We start from the raw sequence: 16542 nt of genomic DNA on the forward strand, positions 1-16542 counted from the left end.
GTGAGTGGTAAGGTCGAGGAAGCTAATGAGATCTAGTGTGTGCCCCTTTTCGTGGGTTGGGGATGGTGCAGAGGGGGTGAGGCCAAGGGAGGTGAGGAAACTAATAAGTTCAATCGTATCCTTGCTGGTGATGTCGTCTAGGTGGAGATTGATATCTCCGATGATCAATAATCTTTGGAACTTGAGGAAGGCGTTTCATATTCATATTTGCACTTGCACTTTATATTTAGAGTTGTTTTACATTGCCTTTGGTTACCATTTTTCTCCTTGAACTATTTATGAGCTAAAGCACTTTCCATGAACTATTTATGAGCCAATGCACTTTGTATTTAATTTAATAGTTTTATATTGAATTTCCTCTTTTTCAGAATTGCACTTTAGAACTAGTCATTTTATTGTTATTTATTCTTTTATCTATTGTGCACTTTACACACTTTTTGCACTGCTTTGTGTTATATATTAGGTTTTTTAGGGAGTGTTTGTATTTATGTAATGTAATGTAATGTAATTTATTTCTTATATACCGCTAAATTCCGTTAGGATTCTAAGCGGTTTACAGAAAATAGACAATAGGGTGCATTAAAATTATAAGTAAGATAGGTACTTAGAAATTCCCTTACTGTCCCGAAGGCTCACAATCTAACTAAAGTACCTGGGAAAATGACAATTAGTAGAGTAATGAAGAAATAAAAATAGAGATAGATGAGAAAAATAAGAAAATAAACATTCTAATAAGACTACAATGATCTAAAGGACTTTGAAAGGTTGAAAAGAGGGGAGATAGGAAATAGAAGCAGAAGGGAGAACCGTTAAAACTATAGAATTCTGGGGAAATTATGTGCCTTTCTCATCCTTTTCCCTTGGTGTATAAGTCAAAATTTTTCATTGGGAGCGCAGTTCTATTTATTGGCTTATAATTGGACTATATGATGTATGAGGCAATTCTCACCTAGACTTATTGTCTGGTGCTGGTCACCTTTGAGATTTTGCCTGAGCCAGAGACTTTCGTTGAGGGATTAAAGACTCATACTGATGTCCATTCTTATAAAGCCCTTTTTATTTTCTCAGTGATTTATTTATTTATATTTTTTTGACTTCTTATCCAAGGGACCAGTGAAGTGGTGGTATTCTTATAGTCATACATTAAATAATTGAACTCACACTCATAAAAATATCAAGGAAAGTGATCAGAAAATATACACTTACAAAACAAAAACCAACCCCACTCAATGGGCTGGTATATTCACTTCCTAAACAGGGGTAGGAAATAGGAGCTATACAACTTTCAAAATCAGCTCCAACGCCAATCATTGGCATAAAAGCCTCCCCCAATCCTCTTTCTTTATTAAATGACTGGTTTCGTGTTTAGTTGCTTCTTACTCATTTTTTTTTTTTGCCTATACATTTTTTTTTAATGTATATTAATAAAACTTTGCTTCTATTCAGAGCAATATCACACAAGAGGCCCAACTCCAGTCACTCTCCCATCAGCAGTGAAATATATTACATACTAAATGAAACCTTAAGTTTATATACCGCATCATCTCCGTAAAGATAGAGCTCGGCACGGTTTACAGGTAAGTCAATAAATGAGGGAAGGACATAAGAGATTAGAGGTTATGAAGAGGATAGCTAGCTTTACATTTTAAATAGGTAGCTTCACGTTTTGGAGAAAAGCCAGGTTTTCAGATGCTTTTTGAATAATTGGAATGAGCCTAGGTTCCGCAGCGGGGCAGGGAGATTATTCCAAAGCTCAGTGAATTTGAAGAAAAGGGATTTCCCTAATTTACCTGCATACATGATGCCTTTTAATGATAATGAGAAAGAGAAAGAGAGGGAGAGAAAAAAGGAGAGTGGAAGAGAGAGAGAAAAAAAGGAGAATGGAAGAGAGAGAGAAAAAAAGGAGAGTGGAAGAGAGAGAGAAAAAAAGGAGAGAGGAAGAGAGAGAAAAAAGAAGAAGAGAGAGAGAGAAAAAAAAAGAGAGAGAGAGGAAGAGAAACTAATTGAAACCTTAAGTTTGTATACCGCATCATCTCCATAAAGATAGAGCTCAGCACGGTTTACAGGTAATTAAATAAATGAGGGAAGGACATAATAAGAGATTAGAGGTTATGAAGAGGATAGCTAGCTTTACATTTTAAATAGATAGCTTTACGTTTTGGAGAAAAGCCAGGTTTTCAGATGCTTTCGGAATAATTGGAATGAGCCTAGGTTCCGAAGCGGGGCTGGGAGGTTATTCCAAAGCTCAGTGAATTTGAAGAAAAGGGATTTCCCTAATTTACATGATGCCTTTTAACCAGGGGAAAGTTTGAGTATGTGGGTGGTGCCCAACCGTAGAGTGGCATGATGAAGTTATTAAATGATAAGGTAGGGAAGAAGCTGTAGTTAAAAGGAAATTGCTGTTAAAGAGGGAATGTTTATTTATGGTGCTGCTGAACACAAAAGCGCCAACTGGAACAAGCACAAACAACATCAACGCAGGTGCCATAAGGCGGTAAAAGGGGCCAAAAGAGACTACGAGGAAAAAATAGCCAAGGAGGCGAAGAACTTCAAGCCGTTCTTTCGATATATTAAGGGGAAACAACCCGCAAAGGAAATGGTGGGACCGTTGGATGACCATGGAATAAAGGGAGCGCTAAAGGAGGACAAAGCAATCGCCGACAAACTGAACACATTTTTTGCATCTGTATTTACCGAAGAAGATGTACACAGCATACCGGAACCCATCAGGCTATATGCTGGAAATGAAGACGGAAAGCTGACAGGATTGACGGTCAGTCTACAGGAGGTATGTAGGCAGATTGATAGGCTTAAGAGCGATAAATCCCCGGGACCGGATGGCATCAAGGAACTGAAAGGGACCATAGCTGAACTGCTTCAACTAATAGCCAATCTGTCGATCAAATCGGGAAAGATTCCGGAAGACTGGAAGGTGGCAAATGTTACACCGATCTTCAAGAAAGGTTCGAGGGGAGATCCGGGGAAATACAGACCGGTAAGTCTGACCTCAGTACCGGGAAAGATGGCAGAGTCACTGATAAAGGACAGCATCATTGATCACCTTGACGGACACGGGCTGATGAGGACCAGTCAGCACGGTTTTAGCAAGGCAGATAGTGTTTGACGAACTTGCTGCACTTCTTTGAGGGAGTAAACAGACAGATAGACAAGGGCGAGCCGGTCGACATTGTATATCTGGATTTTCAGAAGGCGTTCGACAAGGTTCCGCATGAACGACTACTTCAGAAAATTGCAAGCCATGGAATTGAGGGTGGAATACTCACGTGGATTAAAAACTGGCTGGAGCATAGGAAACAGAGAGTGGGGGTAAATGGACAATACTCGAACTGGAAGAGTGTCACCAGTGGGGTGCCACAGGGCTCGGTGCTTGGACCCGTGCTCTTTAACATCTTTATAAATGATCTGGACATAGGTACGACGAGCAAGGTGATTAAATTTGCGGATGATATGAAATTATTCTGAGTAGTAAAGACGCAGGGGGATTGCGAAGATCTGCAACGTGACATAATCAAGCTCGAGGAATGGGTATCGACATGGCAGATGAGGTTCAACATGGATGCATGTCGGTAACAAAAATCTCATGCACTAATACAGGATGTCCGGGGTGGTACTTGGAGAGACCACCCAGGAAAGGGACTTGGGAGTTCTGATCGACAAGTCGATGAAGCCGTCCACACAATGTGCGGCAGCAGCAAAAAGGGCAAACAGAATGCTATGAATGCTAAAGAAGGAGATAAAGATGTCTTGGAGGGGAAGGGGGATGGCAGCAGGAGGAATTGGGCATTCCTTCTGCCACAGACATTCGTGGGGGAGGGGCTTTGGGGGTTCTGGAAGGAGGTAGTGGCATCCCTCCTGCCGGTTGATTTCATGTGGAGGTGTATGGGTTCCCTGCTGTGGCAGCTAAACTGATCGCTGCAGGGAGATTCCCTTGCGGCAATCAGCTCAGTAGCAATGCAGTTCTCTAACTGGCGTCTGTGACATGGACACTGGTTAAAGAATCTGGTGCGATTGTATATATGATTCCAGTGTGCAATTCTGAAAAGCCGCTTAGGCGGCTGCTGAGACCGGGCGTCCTATACAGAATCCGGCCCCTAAAGTCTTGTTTCAGCTGACACAATTTTTCATTAAACCAGGTAAGGAGTCCTATTTGGTTTTTTTTAAAGTGGGGGGGTGGGGGCTGTTACCATTTACAATTTGACTGCTACTAGAATTCTAAAACTCCCACATTCTCTGTGGATCATCATTATTCTGGTATTGCTTAGGGCTCCTTTTAACAAGCCGCGCTAACGGAGTTAGCGTGAACATTTCATCATGCGCTAACCCCCGTGGCCAGCTAAAAAACTAATGCAGGGCGGTTTAACGCGCGGTATTCCGTGCGTTAAACCCCTACCGCAGCTTGATAAAAGTACCCCCTAAGTGTATTCCATTCCACAATAAAATTGCCATTAATTTTTCCCTTTGACCAATAATCTTCCATCTTTGGCCCAGTCCTTCGATAAACATCTCCATCTTCCATTTTAGGGAAAACTTTTCCAAGCATTGGAGAGAGGCAGAGAGGGGGAACCGGTGATGCTAACTTCTTTTGCAGTGAGCAGCCGCCAATGGAAGTGGACAAATTAAATCTTGCCACAGTTTATTCATGTGCACCTGGAATCTCTGAACATATAAGAGGATATTCACTTTAGAGATACCTGGCTTGTGTTTGATATTGGCTTTAGAGCCACACTTGGATGACACTTTGGACATGTCCACTTTCTTGTTCTGAATAAGTATCTGTAACCAAAAGAAAAAAAAATAGTTATACACATTGTCATATAGGAGTGGACTAGTAGTGGGCGGAAAAACACGGATGCCAGGTTCAAATCCCAGTGCAGCTCCTTCTGATATTGGGAAAATCATTTAACCTGCAATTGTCTTAGGTACAAACTTAAGAGGCCGATACAGAAAGCTACCATAAGCTTAACCACACAGTTATCATGGGTTTAAAGCAAACATTATTGGCTGAACAATGCAGAAAGGGTTTAGCACAAGTGTTAACTCATGTGGAAACTGCAACCGCACACTGCATTAAAATGAATGGTAACGTGGTCGTTACCAATTGTGCCACCACACAATAAAAGGTTTTAGAGACATCCACAAGAGGGAAACACCTTGCCAGGTATGAAGCAGCATAGAAGGGTTGGTTGAAAGGAGCAGGTATCTAGCAGCACCCCGGTCCCTCAAACCTGGAAAATCATGCCCCAAATAGCTTTCTGCAATGCTCTCTGGTACATTAGTGGCCCTCCTCCCTACCCTCTGCCCCCAAAATAAAAGATTCCTTGGCTAAAGTCATCCCTGGCGTCTAGCAGTTTGATTTAAAATAATCCTTCCTAGTATCTATTGGGACCTCTTCCCCACCCATACACCTTAAATGAGGCAGGAATGATGCCCACCTGCTCCTGCCTCATTTAAAGTACAGGGTCTGAGGAACTCTTATTACACACCAGGAAGGATGTTTTTTTAAGTCAAATCAGGCCTTGGAAGGGATAGGTGCTGCTACACATCAGAAATATTTTTTCTTAGGAGGAGGTTGTCAGATGCAAAATGCTGACAGCTTACTTTTTTTTTTTGTCCATGGCTTTTTAATGTAATCTCTGTTAGTGACTGAGCCAATCGCCAGTCAAGCGCCAACAAGAAAGGTTATATTCAGCAGTGAGCTGTGGCTTACTGCCACGATTTTAACATGGCAATTTGCAAGTTCACTGCTTACAGCATGCTGTGATATTTTTGGATTGTTAATTTCACAACAGAGATGTGCACTGAGCCGGCTGTACTGAGAGAGGCTTTCTGCATTGGCCCCTTAGATTGTAAACTGTCAGGAGACAGAAAAATATCTACTGTACCCCAGCTACTACTGAAAAAAGGCATAAGCTAAATGCAAAATCCAGTTCAGGTATGAAAGGCTTTTAAAAACAAAACGTTTCCCGATGTTCTGGTGAAACTTAGCTTAACATACTCTGATTTTTGTCAGGTGAGAGCTGCTGCACAATATCTCCTCAGCTCCCAGAAGGGATGTTAAACTGTAAGATGCCCAATTCTTTATCCCCCCCCTGCACCTCAGTATACAGATCTAACAGCAAGCACCACAGATTAGTCAGAGGACTACAGGAATTAAATGGATACCAAAACTAATGGAAGCCTAGATCAGTGGTTCTCAAGCCATCCTCAGGATTTACTTAAGTCAGATTTTCAAAATACTCATAATAGCATGGAATGTTGCTACTCCTTGGGCTTGTGACCTGGATTGGCCACCGTGAGAACGGGCTACTGGGCTTTGACCCAGTAAGGCTATTCTTATGTTCTTATATTGGCTACAGACTTGTGTCCTGGAAACCTGATTTAGCTAGGTGTCCCCCCCAAAAGGACTGGGTTGAGAACCCTGATCTCGATGAAGGTGCTGACTGACCATCAGTCAACTTCCTGTCACAACAAGCCAACAATGGGGGCAATTCTACAATGGGGCACTTTCATTGGGGCACTACCAGAGGGTAGATAGTAGAAGCCTATTCTATAAAGGAAAGTAAGTCCCTATTTTCCTTTATAGAATACTAACGTAGAGACAGCCTTAGAACTGCTGTGAATGCCCAAGTGTGGCAGGGACAGAGGTGCAACTGACAGCATATATTTGCAAGGGAGGTACAGAAGGGGAAGAGTATAGGTAAGATTCCCACTTATGCATATAACTTACAGACTACTGAACTGGCATTTAATATATTGTCTCGGGGGGGGGGGGAGCGTCCAGTTGCTGCAGTATAGCACATCCCTATTCTTGTGAGGTTGTCCATATATCTTGTATGACTGGTCCATTTCTTTGTTATCTGAATTGGCATTCTTTTCTGTTTTGATTGATTTTATTTTAACCTGCTTAGTCCTTTTTAAGCACACGCGGGATAGCAAACATTTTAACAAGCATATTTATATAATAGTGCTTAGTGGCATGCAACTTAGCCCAGGTTCTCTACACTGGTGCTGATATTGGTGGCCACCTAAAAAGCGGCTTGCCGATCGCGTGTCAATCGTGCAATGGCGCCACATACGGAATTGCGCCTCCGGGAAAGACAGGTGCAGGAAACATAGGCCAGGGTTTCCCAGGCCCACATTCTCGGCGCCTATCTGTCGAGAATGGTGCCTATATGGGCGCTTTATGGCACTTAACGCTACTTCTGGCGTTAGGCACCTCCAGAGGTGCGATTCCAGCGGCCTGTCTTTAGGCACCAGTAGGCGCTTTAAATTTAAAGTTATTTGCTGCTTCAAATGGTGTTCCTCCATTAACTTAAGATGCCAGTAGGGTGCCCAAGTTAAGGCGCCATTTGTAGAATGTCCCCCTAAATGTACACATTACACACATATATGCTGCACATGTAACGGACACGTCTTATTCTCATACACGGATGACATTTTTGCACTAGTTCCATATCTAACATGAACTAGACTTACCGAAAGATCACAAAATGCACCAATTAATAGGTTAAGAGGAAAACTTTTCACAGAAGTAACCATCCCTGACTAGTAACAAATCAACGAAAGGTATCAAGTAAAATTTAGATTGCTATAAATCAAAGTACGTATACCCCAATCCCACAAAATATACCCTTTTAAAAACAATCCAGCAACCAGATAAGAGCTATGCGATGCAGTCTTTTCTAGAGCGCCACATGTATTGTCTAGTAGTTGGGTAAGAACCTTTCGGCCACTTTCTGCAACCGGCGCCGGCATTGGCCAACGCCTCCAAACCCAGCGCCAGCTCCATGTTAATTGTGTACCAGCGCCGATTGCAGAATTGCCGCCATTTGTAAAGTAGGTGCCAGAAATGTAAGCCAGGGTTTTCAAGGCCTACATTTTCCAGTGCCTTCCTGTCACGTGACTCACACCTACAGATGTGTTTTATGACGCCTATTGCCTTTTCGGGCATCAGCCACTCCTATAGCGGCATTAGGTGTCGCAAAATGCCTCTGTAGGTGCAATTCTGGAATCTTTTTTTAGCTGCCTACGTTTTGTCTTTTAAGTATTTTTTAAGAGCATTTTCAACTTAAATTAGGTGCTAGTAGTGCTCCTACCGGCGCTTAACAAGGTGCCATTTATACAATCTAGGCCTCTCGAGTGTCTCTCTGGAAGCTAGAGTGGCAGACAGCTATATAGAAGTCAAGTCCCCTAAAAGGGTCACTTCACCTTGGGGTGGCAGGGAAGTGACCCTATATCTAGTAAGAATGTTTTTTTCCTAGGGGTGTGTCCCCCAGAATGGGGGTTAGGGCTGCTGTTATAAAAAGCTGGAGGCCCAGTGCAAAGACAGAGGAGCTCGTGTGTTATCTGGAAAAGGTTTCAGCCAGTACTGAGAGAACTAGTTGTGCATGCCAATGATGTAGGAAGGCACAGTGGGGATGTCTTGGAAACCAAATTTACGATTTTAGGTAGGAAACAAATCCAGATAATCTCTCCAGGGTAATACTCTCAGAAATGCTTCCTATTATACATTAAGGATCCCAGAGGAGAAAAGCAAAAAGAAGTGGGCCATATACTATGCTCCTGCAGCCCAGGATGAGACAAATGCTAAGAGAAATCAGGAAAACTATCAAATTTGGTAATAATTGAAATCTGCCATTACCTAGATTCTGTTTACAATAAACAAAATCAAATTTAAAGCAAGAGAGAAATAAAATCAGGGATAAATGACACTCTCTCAATAGAGTAAAGTGCCACAGTGATCTGTACCGAGACCAGTGCTTTTCAAAATTTACAAATCTGATCATGGGAAAAAAATTAGGTTACATTTGCAAATGACATATCTATTCCAAGTCGCTAAAAAGCATGTGGACCAAGAGAAATTGCATAAAGACCTTATGAGATTTGAAGACTGGGCTCCAAACGGCAGATGAAATTGAATGTGGACAAGTGCACTGATACACATTGTGAAAAATAACCCAAATTATAGCTACCTGATGCTAGAAAAAGATTTAGGTTTCATCACGGACATTATGTCGAAATCTTCTGCTCACTGTGTGGCAAAAGCAGCCAAAAACGCAAGTTGTTAGAAATTATTAGCTACTTGCTACACAGGCTGCGAAAATTGACCCCATCATATCCAAGCTGCTGACCACAACTACGGACTACAAAGCGTTTCGAAAAGATATAAAAACCATACTATTCAAAAAACACATCCCAATATTATAATCTACCAACATCTTCTCTCCCTTCATAACCTCCTGCAACTCACAACCAACTGCAATTTCGTCCCCATAGGCAACATCCAATCTAGTTGCATCGGGCGAAAAGCCAAATCATACCTAGAAACACAGTTTCCCCAAATACCGAAAAATCAGATATTACAACCTAGGAACAGACGATTTTTTTTGGTAACATAAGATTAGGCTTTGTAATATTATGTAATGTAACATAAGGTTATGCGTCGTAATATAACATAAGGCTATGCTTTGTAATATCATGTAATGTAAGTTATGCAATGTACTGGAATAATAAGGTAAAATAACATAAATTAACTCTAAGTAAAGTCGTGTAAAGTTATGTAAGATAAATTTTGTAAGATAAATTATGTAAACTTAATGCAAGTTATGCAAGCACGGTAAGGATAATGTAAAGTAACACAAAGTAACTCCACGCAAAGTTATGTAAAGTTATGTAAGAAAAGTTATGTAAAGTTAGGTATGCAAAGTTTGTAAAGTTATACATATAATTGTATTGTCATCGCCTGGAAATGACCAGCCATCTTCTAATGTAATCCGCTTAGAACCGCAAGGCACAAGCGGAATAGAAATCACTAATGTAATGTAATGTAATGTAATGGAATAGAAAATAAAACAAATATACAATGCCTCTGAATCGCTCCATGGGGTGACCTCACACTGAGTATTGTGTGCAATTCATTGCATCTTCAAAAAAAAAAAAAAAAATATATATATATACTGGTGCAAGAATTTCCAGAAAAGTGGAAGAGGATAATGCAAAATGCATTTTGAAGAAATTGTGAGAAATTGGCTCAACTTATCACCAGTCAGAAAACAGCAGACCCCAATCAGGTCACACTGAAGAAAACATCACGACAGTTGAAGAACCAGGTAGTGAAGTAATGTTTAGGTGAGGTGGCCGGCATGAGTGTAGACTTATTGCAAATTTATTCAGGATGATATATGCCAAATGTTATTAAAACTGGGCAAGTTTTGACAAAAAGGGGGTTTGGAGATCATCCTTGTAAATCTGAGACATCATAGTTACAAGGAATAGATTTGCTTCTTTAGGATGCTGCCAAATACTTGGGACCTCTGTCTGCCTCCAAAAAGTCCAAAACTCAGCAATTCGACTCCTATACAACCCCAGCTACCATGACCCCATTACTCCAGCGCTCTATGCAGCTCACTGGATAACAGTCAAAAAGTGATGCATCTTCAAAGCCCTGGTCATGGCATACAAGAGATTCTACCAAAAAAAAACCCCAGCCTACATAGCATCCAACCTACGCCTATACACTCCTGACCACCCCCTCAGCTCCAAAGCAGACCAAAGACTCAGAATTCCCACAGGGAGATCCCTCTAAATGAGTACGGTATACAAAAGATCCTACAGCCATTTCCTACCTCAGCTATGGAACCGACTACCCACACAGATCAGGTCGCTAGACTCACTAATAACCTTCCGCAGAGCAGTAAAGACCTTCCTCTTCTGCCAATCAGGCCATTAAAAACTGCCTCCTCAATATACTTCTCCTAGTACTCTTCGCTATGACCAGTCTGGTCTCTAGAATAAGCTCTGTTATTGTCTATTGTAACCTATTTGTTGTCATAACTAGTCTGTCTTCAAACGATTGTGAATGTCTACTTGGAACCCGTTCTGAGCTTCTGGGAGAACGGGACAGAAATCTAAATAAATAAATGTTACATTCCCATATTGGACTTGTGTAAACAGTATCACAAGACCAAATATATGAAAACCCAAAATTCAAAGGATCCTTTGCGCCATCAAGTTAAATTATGATGGGGAGGTCCATGATTTTGCACAGGGCAGGGCAAATAGATGAGATGGAGCATCCAGTCTGCTATCCTATATGCCATATTCTAGCCTTGCTTCCGAAATTCAGGATTTGCAATCAATTTAGAATTAGATGCAAGTTTCAACCTAGGGTTTTAGTGAGTATATGGATTTTGTTCTTTTCACCCAGAAATCTCCACAATGCAAGTGTTTTAACACAAGGAAAGAGCTTCAGGACTGGAAGCATCTCCGATGAGCTGGTCTGCTTTATATACGATTGTTAGGGTTAAATAGAAGCCACCATACAGTCAAAGTCCATTGGTCTGGGGCGACAGCCAAACAGTTAAAAAGGGTCAGAAAAGCTCCTAGTGAGAATGAGCAGTTTTAAGGTGGGGGAGGGGGATTTTGAACCTGAACTAGTTCCCACCACAAATGTTAGGAACCAAAGAATGTGTAAAGTTTAAACTATTTCATGTGAAGAGGAAACCAAAGTCAGCTAGCAGGAGGAGCAATAGCATCAGGATGCCAAATGTACAGCATTACAAATATGGATGGCTACCCTCCTTAGATTGAAATGTCATCACACATTTATCCACATCACACATCCAAGAGGTCCAACACTAAACATACATAAAAAGTAGAAGAAGCATAGGTTAGTTGAAAGGTAGCAGTCCAGAGCCCATACTTACATTCCCGCCACCAGGGACATGCTTAATATTGTCCTTGGAGCCACACTTGGACTGAACGTGGCTGTAGTTCACTTTTTTGGAGACTATCTGGACCTGGAGTGTCACAGAATGGAAATTGCACAAACGGGAGAGAGGCATGGTTAGAACTGTAACACGGATGGCTTAGAGTTATGGTTTTTAACATGGTAAACAGGCAAGAAAATGGTTTATTACGCCTGGAATACAATCTCAGTCAAAGGTGTGAATGAACAAGAGAAGAGAAAAAGTAGAGACACAAAAAAAAGCAGACAACAGTGCTGGTAACAAGTTAAGTGCAAATATAGTACACTCACACACACTGTGCTTAAGGGACAGATTAGCTGCTAATTTGGAACAGCAGCAGCAATATATTTTGCTTCTCAAACTGCCTAAAGCTGAATGCACTTGCGTCCTCTATAGTTTTCATTTTATCTCAGTCTGGTCTACAATCCCCACCCCACCATGGCAAAGAATAGCAAGAATTTAGTCTAATGCCTACTAATATTTTGAAATCTGAATGAGAAATCCTGTTTTCACTACAGATATCTGAAGCCCGTGGAAAGCAATAACTGAAGCCCGTGAATGGTACACATTAGACTGTGAGCCCACTGGGACAAACAGGGAAAATGCTTGAAGTACCTGTATGTAAACCGCTTTGAGTGTGGTTGTAAAACTATAAAAAGGCAGCATTGTAAGTCCCAATCCCGTTTGGTCTAAAGGTTCCAAAGTTTTTGAGATGAAAGGAAATCAGCAGAAAGTACTACACTCTGAGCATATACTAGTTCTGTATATGAAATCTGCAAATTAACTTCATGTTGTAACCAATGCAGCAACTGGGAGAGGGGTTTATTTTACCTTATTTCCAAGCCATGTGCTGTTTTACACGTTCCATTTATTTACAAAGTTGCAGAACACTTGAAAGGGCTTCTGGGGTTCTACAAGGAGCAGTAGCAGAGCATGCATACCAGAAAAGCAATCTCACTATGGAAAATGGAATGCAAGATTTTAGCAGCTATACAGTTTTGTCTTGAAACCTTTCAGGTGTGCTCTGTTTTATCCTGAATAGCACTTACATTAGCAGGAGTGTAATTGTTAGAGAACTGCCATACTGGGTCGGACTGAAGGTCTATCTAGCCCAGTATCCTGCTTCTAGGCTACACATTTGGCAGAATCCCAAAACATACCAAGATTCCACACTACATAACCCAAGGATAAGCAGTCGCTTTCCCCAAATTTACCCTAACATATGGAGTTTACCTTCAGGAATTTGTCCAAATCTTTTTTTAAGCCTATCAGTAATTGATCTTTTGAAGACAACAATTTCTGTTTAGATGCACTGTTGCATCAAGAGTTCTTGTAAGCATCTCTCTCTTTGTACTGGCGCTTGAACTCCAGATGACATAGTTCTCAAACCATTCATTGGGAGAGAACTCCAGTTGGGCTATCCAGATATCAATGATGAATCTACAAGTTACATACGAGTAAGATAGATTTGCATATAGAGACTGTATATAAATCTCTCACGCATATTCACTTTGTGGATGTCCTCAAAACCCAATTGGCTATGTCCCAAGGACTGGTTTAAAAACCACTGTATTAGAGCAGTTGTAACCAGACCGATTTTTCCCATAGTGATAAACAGAAGAGCAAATGTTCAAAAGTGAAAGTTGTGCAATTTATCTAGGATAGTACCTTCCAAAAATTATAAATAAGAACATCTTCAAAGTATATACCAACAAAGTCAGGCTGATGAAATTTAGCTAAAAGATTGACAGGTACAGCAAGTAGTGTCAAGTGACAAAAACCAATAAGCGACTCCAAAATGACTTCAACCGGTTTGTCAGTTTAGACTCTTCTTGGCTGATGTGCCTACAGTCCTTCTAAATGCGCCTCAATACCAACTCACCTCTTGCTCGTATCTTCCAGACAAGCATAAGCATGCCAACTTTATTCATGTCTTAAGCATGAAGAAAACCCATCGATGCTAGCATTCCCCTGGCTTCTTCGGAATTATTATGCAATCACTTCTAGGGTTCTCAATCCAGTCCTCAGGACACACCTAGTCAGTCAGGTTTGTATACGAAAGACAGATTTGCATACAATGATAGAGTATATGCAACTCTCTCAAGAATATTCTTTTTTTTTATATTCATTTTTATTAATATTTGTTATATCAATAACAAAAATCAGGAAAAGCAAAAGGAAAACAGTTCAAAGAAACAATTTAAAATTCTAATTAAGACTTATGCCAAGTCCATATTAACAAGGGCCGCTCAGTACAATAAAATTATAAAGAAAACATTTACACTCATCCTTGACAGGCAAAATGACCAAATCCACTATGTCCTTAACTTTCTTCAACAATTACATTAGTATCTGAAATTTTCAGTGTAATCTTATCAATCAAGAAATTCTCCAATTGCGACGGATCTACAAAGACAGATTTATCAGCTTTATAGTTTACAAGACAATTGCAAGGGAATTTTATGAAAAAAGCAGCTCCCACAGCTATAACTTTAGGTTTAAGCTGTAGAAACAATTTCCTCCTAAGTTGTGTCTGCCTGGACACATCAGGAAAAATCATTAATTGTTGTCCACAAAACAATGCTTGTTTATTCAAAAAATACAATTTAAGTATAAGTTGGTTTTCAATTTCTGTTTTAAATATCACCAACAAAGTTGCTTGTTTGGTAATCAAATCCTTAGAAGATTCTAGAAACTGGGAAATATTTAAACTATCTGGAGACACAATCTTGTCTAATTTTCCTTCCTCACCAGTTTCCTTGGTACTCCTGGGGATGTAATATAAGTTTCAGGTGTGAATGATTCCACCTGAGTATATTGTAAAACATCTTTCATATACATCTTCAGGAGTTCCAAAGGTGTCAAGTAATGCGATATAGGAAATTTTAATATTCTAAGATTTTTTGCTCTTACCAAATTCTCCATCTCTTCCATTTGATTATGTAAAGATAAATTATCTTTGATATTAGAAATAGCAGTTTTTTGCAAAACTTCTACAGAGTTATCCACTTTATCTAATCGAGATGTAAGTGAAGATAATTGAGTTTGTTGTTCATTTACTTTAAATGTTATATCAGATGAGAATTGGCAAAGATTAACAACAGTGCTCTGTAATGAGGACTCAATCCTATTCACAACCAGCTAGACATCATTAAGAGAAATTACCTTGTCCTTAGGTATAGTCTTGACTTGACTATCACCATATGGACCAGAGTTAAAGTTTTCCTTCCCTGGGAAGATATATTTGTTTATTGTATGTCCGTACTCACATTTGGTATAATAATTGATTCTGGAGATGAAGCTGTCTCCTCTTCGGGAGCAGATACAGAGCTCCCCATAGAATTCATTACTGGTTGAAGAGGTGGGGACAGTTCGCCCGAGAGAGATGCAGTATGAGGAGATGGAATTGTCCTGTTCCCCAACGTTGGTGGTGTTAAAGACTGGAAATGACGACCCAATAGCCCTAGTAAAGGCAAAGATGAAACTATCTTTGCCTTTCTTTTCACCATTCCGTTAGGGAAATACTCTCCTGCCCTCTGCTCCTCTAGGGCTCTGAAGGGGCTCAAAAGGGGTGTGTCCTGCCCCTTTGGTCAAGCCCCTTCGGTCACGCGACCGCGGGCCGCATTCTGCGGCACCCCTCGGTCTTTTATGGAACTTCCAAGGACCCCTCTCGGCACCGGACGCCGGGACTGCTGCGGTGCCTGCGTCGGATATTCTGTACAGTGCTGCTGGCGGCTCCTCTCAAGAATATTCTTTGTGGGTATCCTGAAAACCTGGCTGGGTGTGTCCGTATTAGGGCAATATCTCCAAATTGGTTAGTTTTGCACTTAACAGCAGTGATCGCACTGTTAACCCAAGAAATATGGAGCAAGAACTCAATCTTTCAGATTTACTGTTAACACTTACTGTAGTACTTGCACTGTGCCAACGAGCTTCCAACTGAAGTTCACAGGATTTATTTAATGCCTATCAAGATGTACTTGGAAATTGTTTTTAATTAAGCCTGTTGTGCCCAATGCAATGGGAAATTTCTATAACTTTCTGCCACATTGTTGATATTTAAAGACATTTTTCCCTCTCTACCAAATTCACTGAATAAGTCGCTGGGAACTGACATCTCTATAATCAGTGTTCTCATTTTTTATACCAGTCCCAATCCCTTTCCCCTTCTATCCTTTGCAATTATAGCCAATATTCTCACATCCAGGTTTATTGGTCAGAATGTAAAGTGCCCCAGGTGATCAAAAATCTCTCCATAATTTTTATGGTCATGATCCCAGTGTTTTTCTAGTACAAGACTACTGCAGTGTTCAGAGGTTCCAGTGGATGAGACGTGCCGCTTTGTACCTTTCTGAACAAAGGTTTTCCACCATCAGAATTCATATCCATCTATGAGATAAGTAACCATAGATTGGGCGTCTGCTTTAATACCCATCTTCCCTTAAATAACCTGCACGTCAGCAGTATCCACTGAGGCCAATATGTCATGTATGACAAAGCCAAAATCCCAGATCCTCCTGACAAAATAAGGAGTGGTGGAACAAATACACTCTAATCGCTCCAGTATGTCTTGACCACACCATGTTTTGTCATACAATGTTTTGCCACACTATCATACTATACATTGTATCCACGCCATTATGTCTACCAAGCTACGATTTCTCATGCTATGTCTGCCACATGTTTGCCATTCCATGTCTACCGTGCTAGGTTTTATCATGCTACGCTTATCTTACTCTTTTCGCCATGTCATGCCATGCCGCTAGGTTAGCCA

The 16542-nt window shown here is 40.7% G+C and overlaps 1 protein-coding gene across 12 annotated transcripts in view; it reads right to left on the reverse strand.

Moving 5' to 3' along the window:
* Positions 1-16542, reverse strand: part of MAP4 (microtubule associated protein 4) — a 421944-nt gene that overhangs the window by 24040 nt on the left and 381362 nt on the right. For 9 of the 12 annotated variants that reach the window (XM_033931948.1, XM_033931947.1, XM_033931950.1 and 6 more), the window contains 2 exons: positions 11727-11819; positions 4713-4794 (listed from right to left, as the gene is read on the reverse strand). In XM_033931948.1, the coding sequence (XP_033787839.1) occupies positions 4713-4794; positions 11727-11819 (175 nt within the window). The remainder of the gene's footprint in view (positions 1-4712; positions 4795-11726; positions 11820-16542) is intronic. The other 3 variants (XM_033931958.1, XM_033931956.1, XM_033931951.1) reach the window with 1 other exon arrangement.

This window comes from Geotrypetes seraphini, chromosome 2, assembly GCF_902459505.1.
Source record: "Geotrypetes seraphini chromosome 2, aGeoSer1.1, whole genome shotgun sequence".
Lineage (NCBI taxonomy): Eukaryota > Metazoa > Chordata > Amphibia > Gymnophiona > Dermophiidae > Geotrypetes > Geotrypetes seraphini.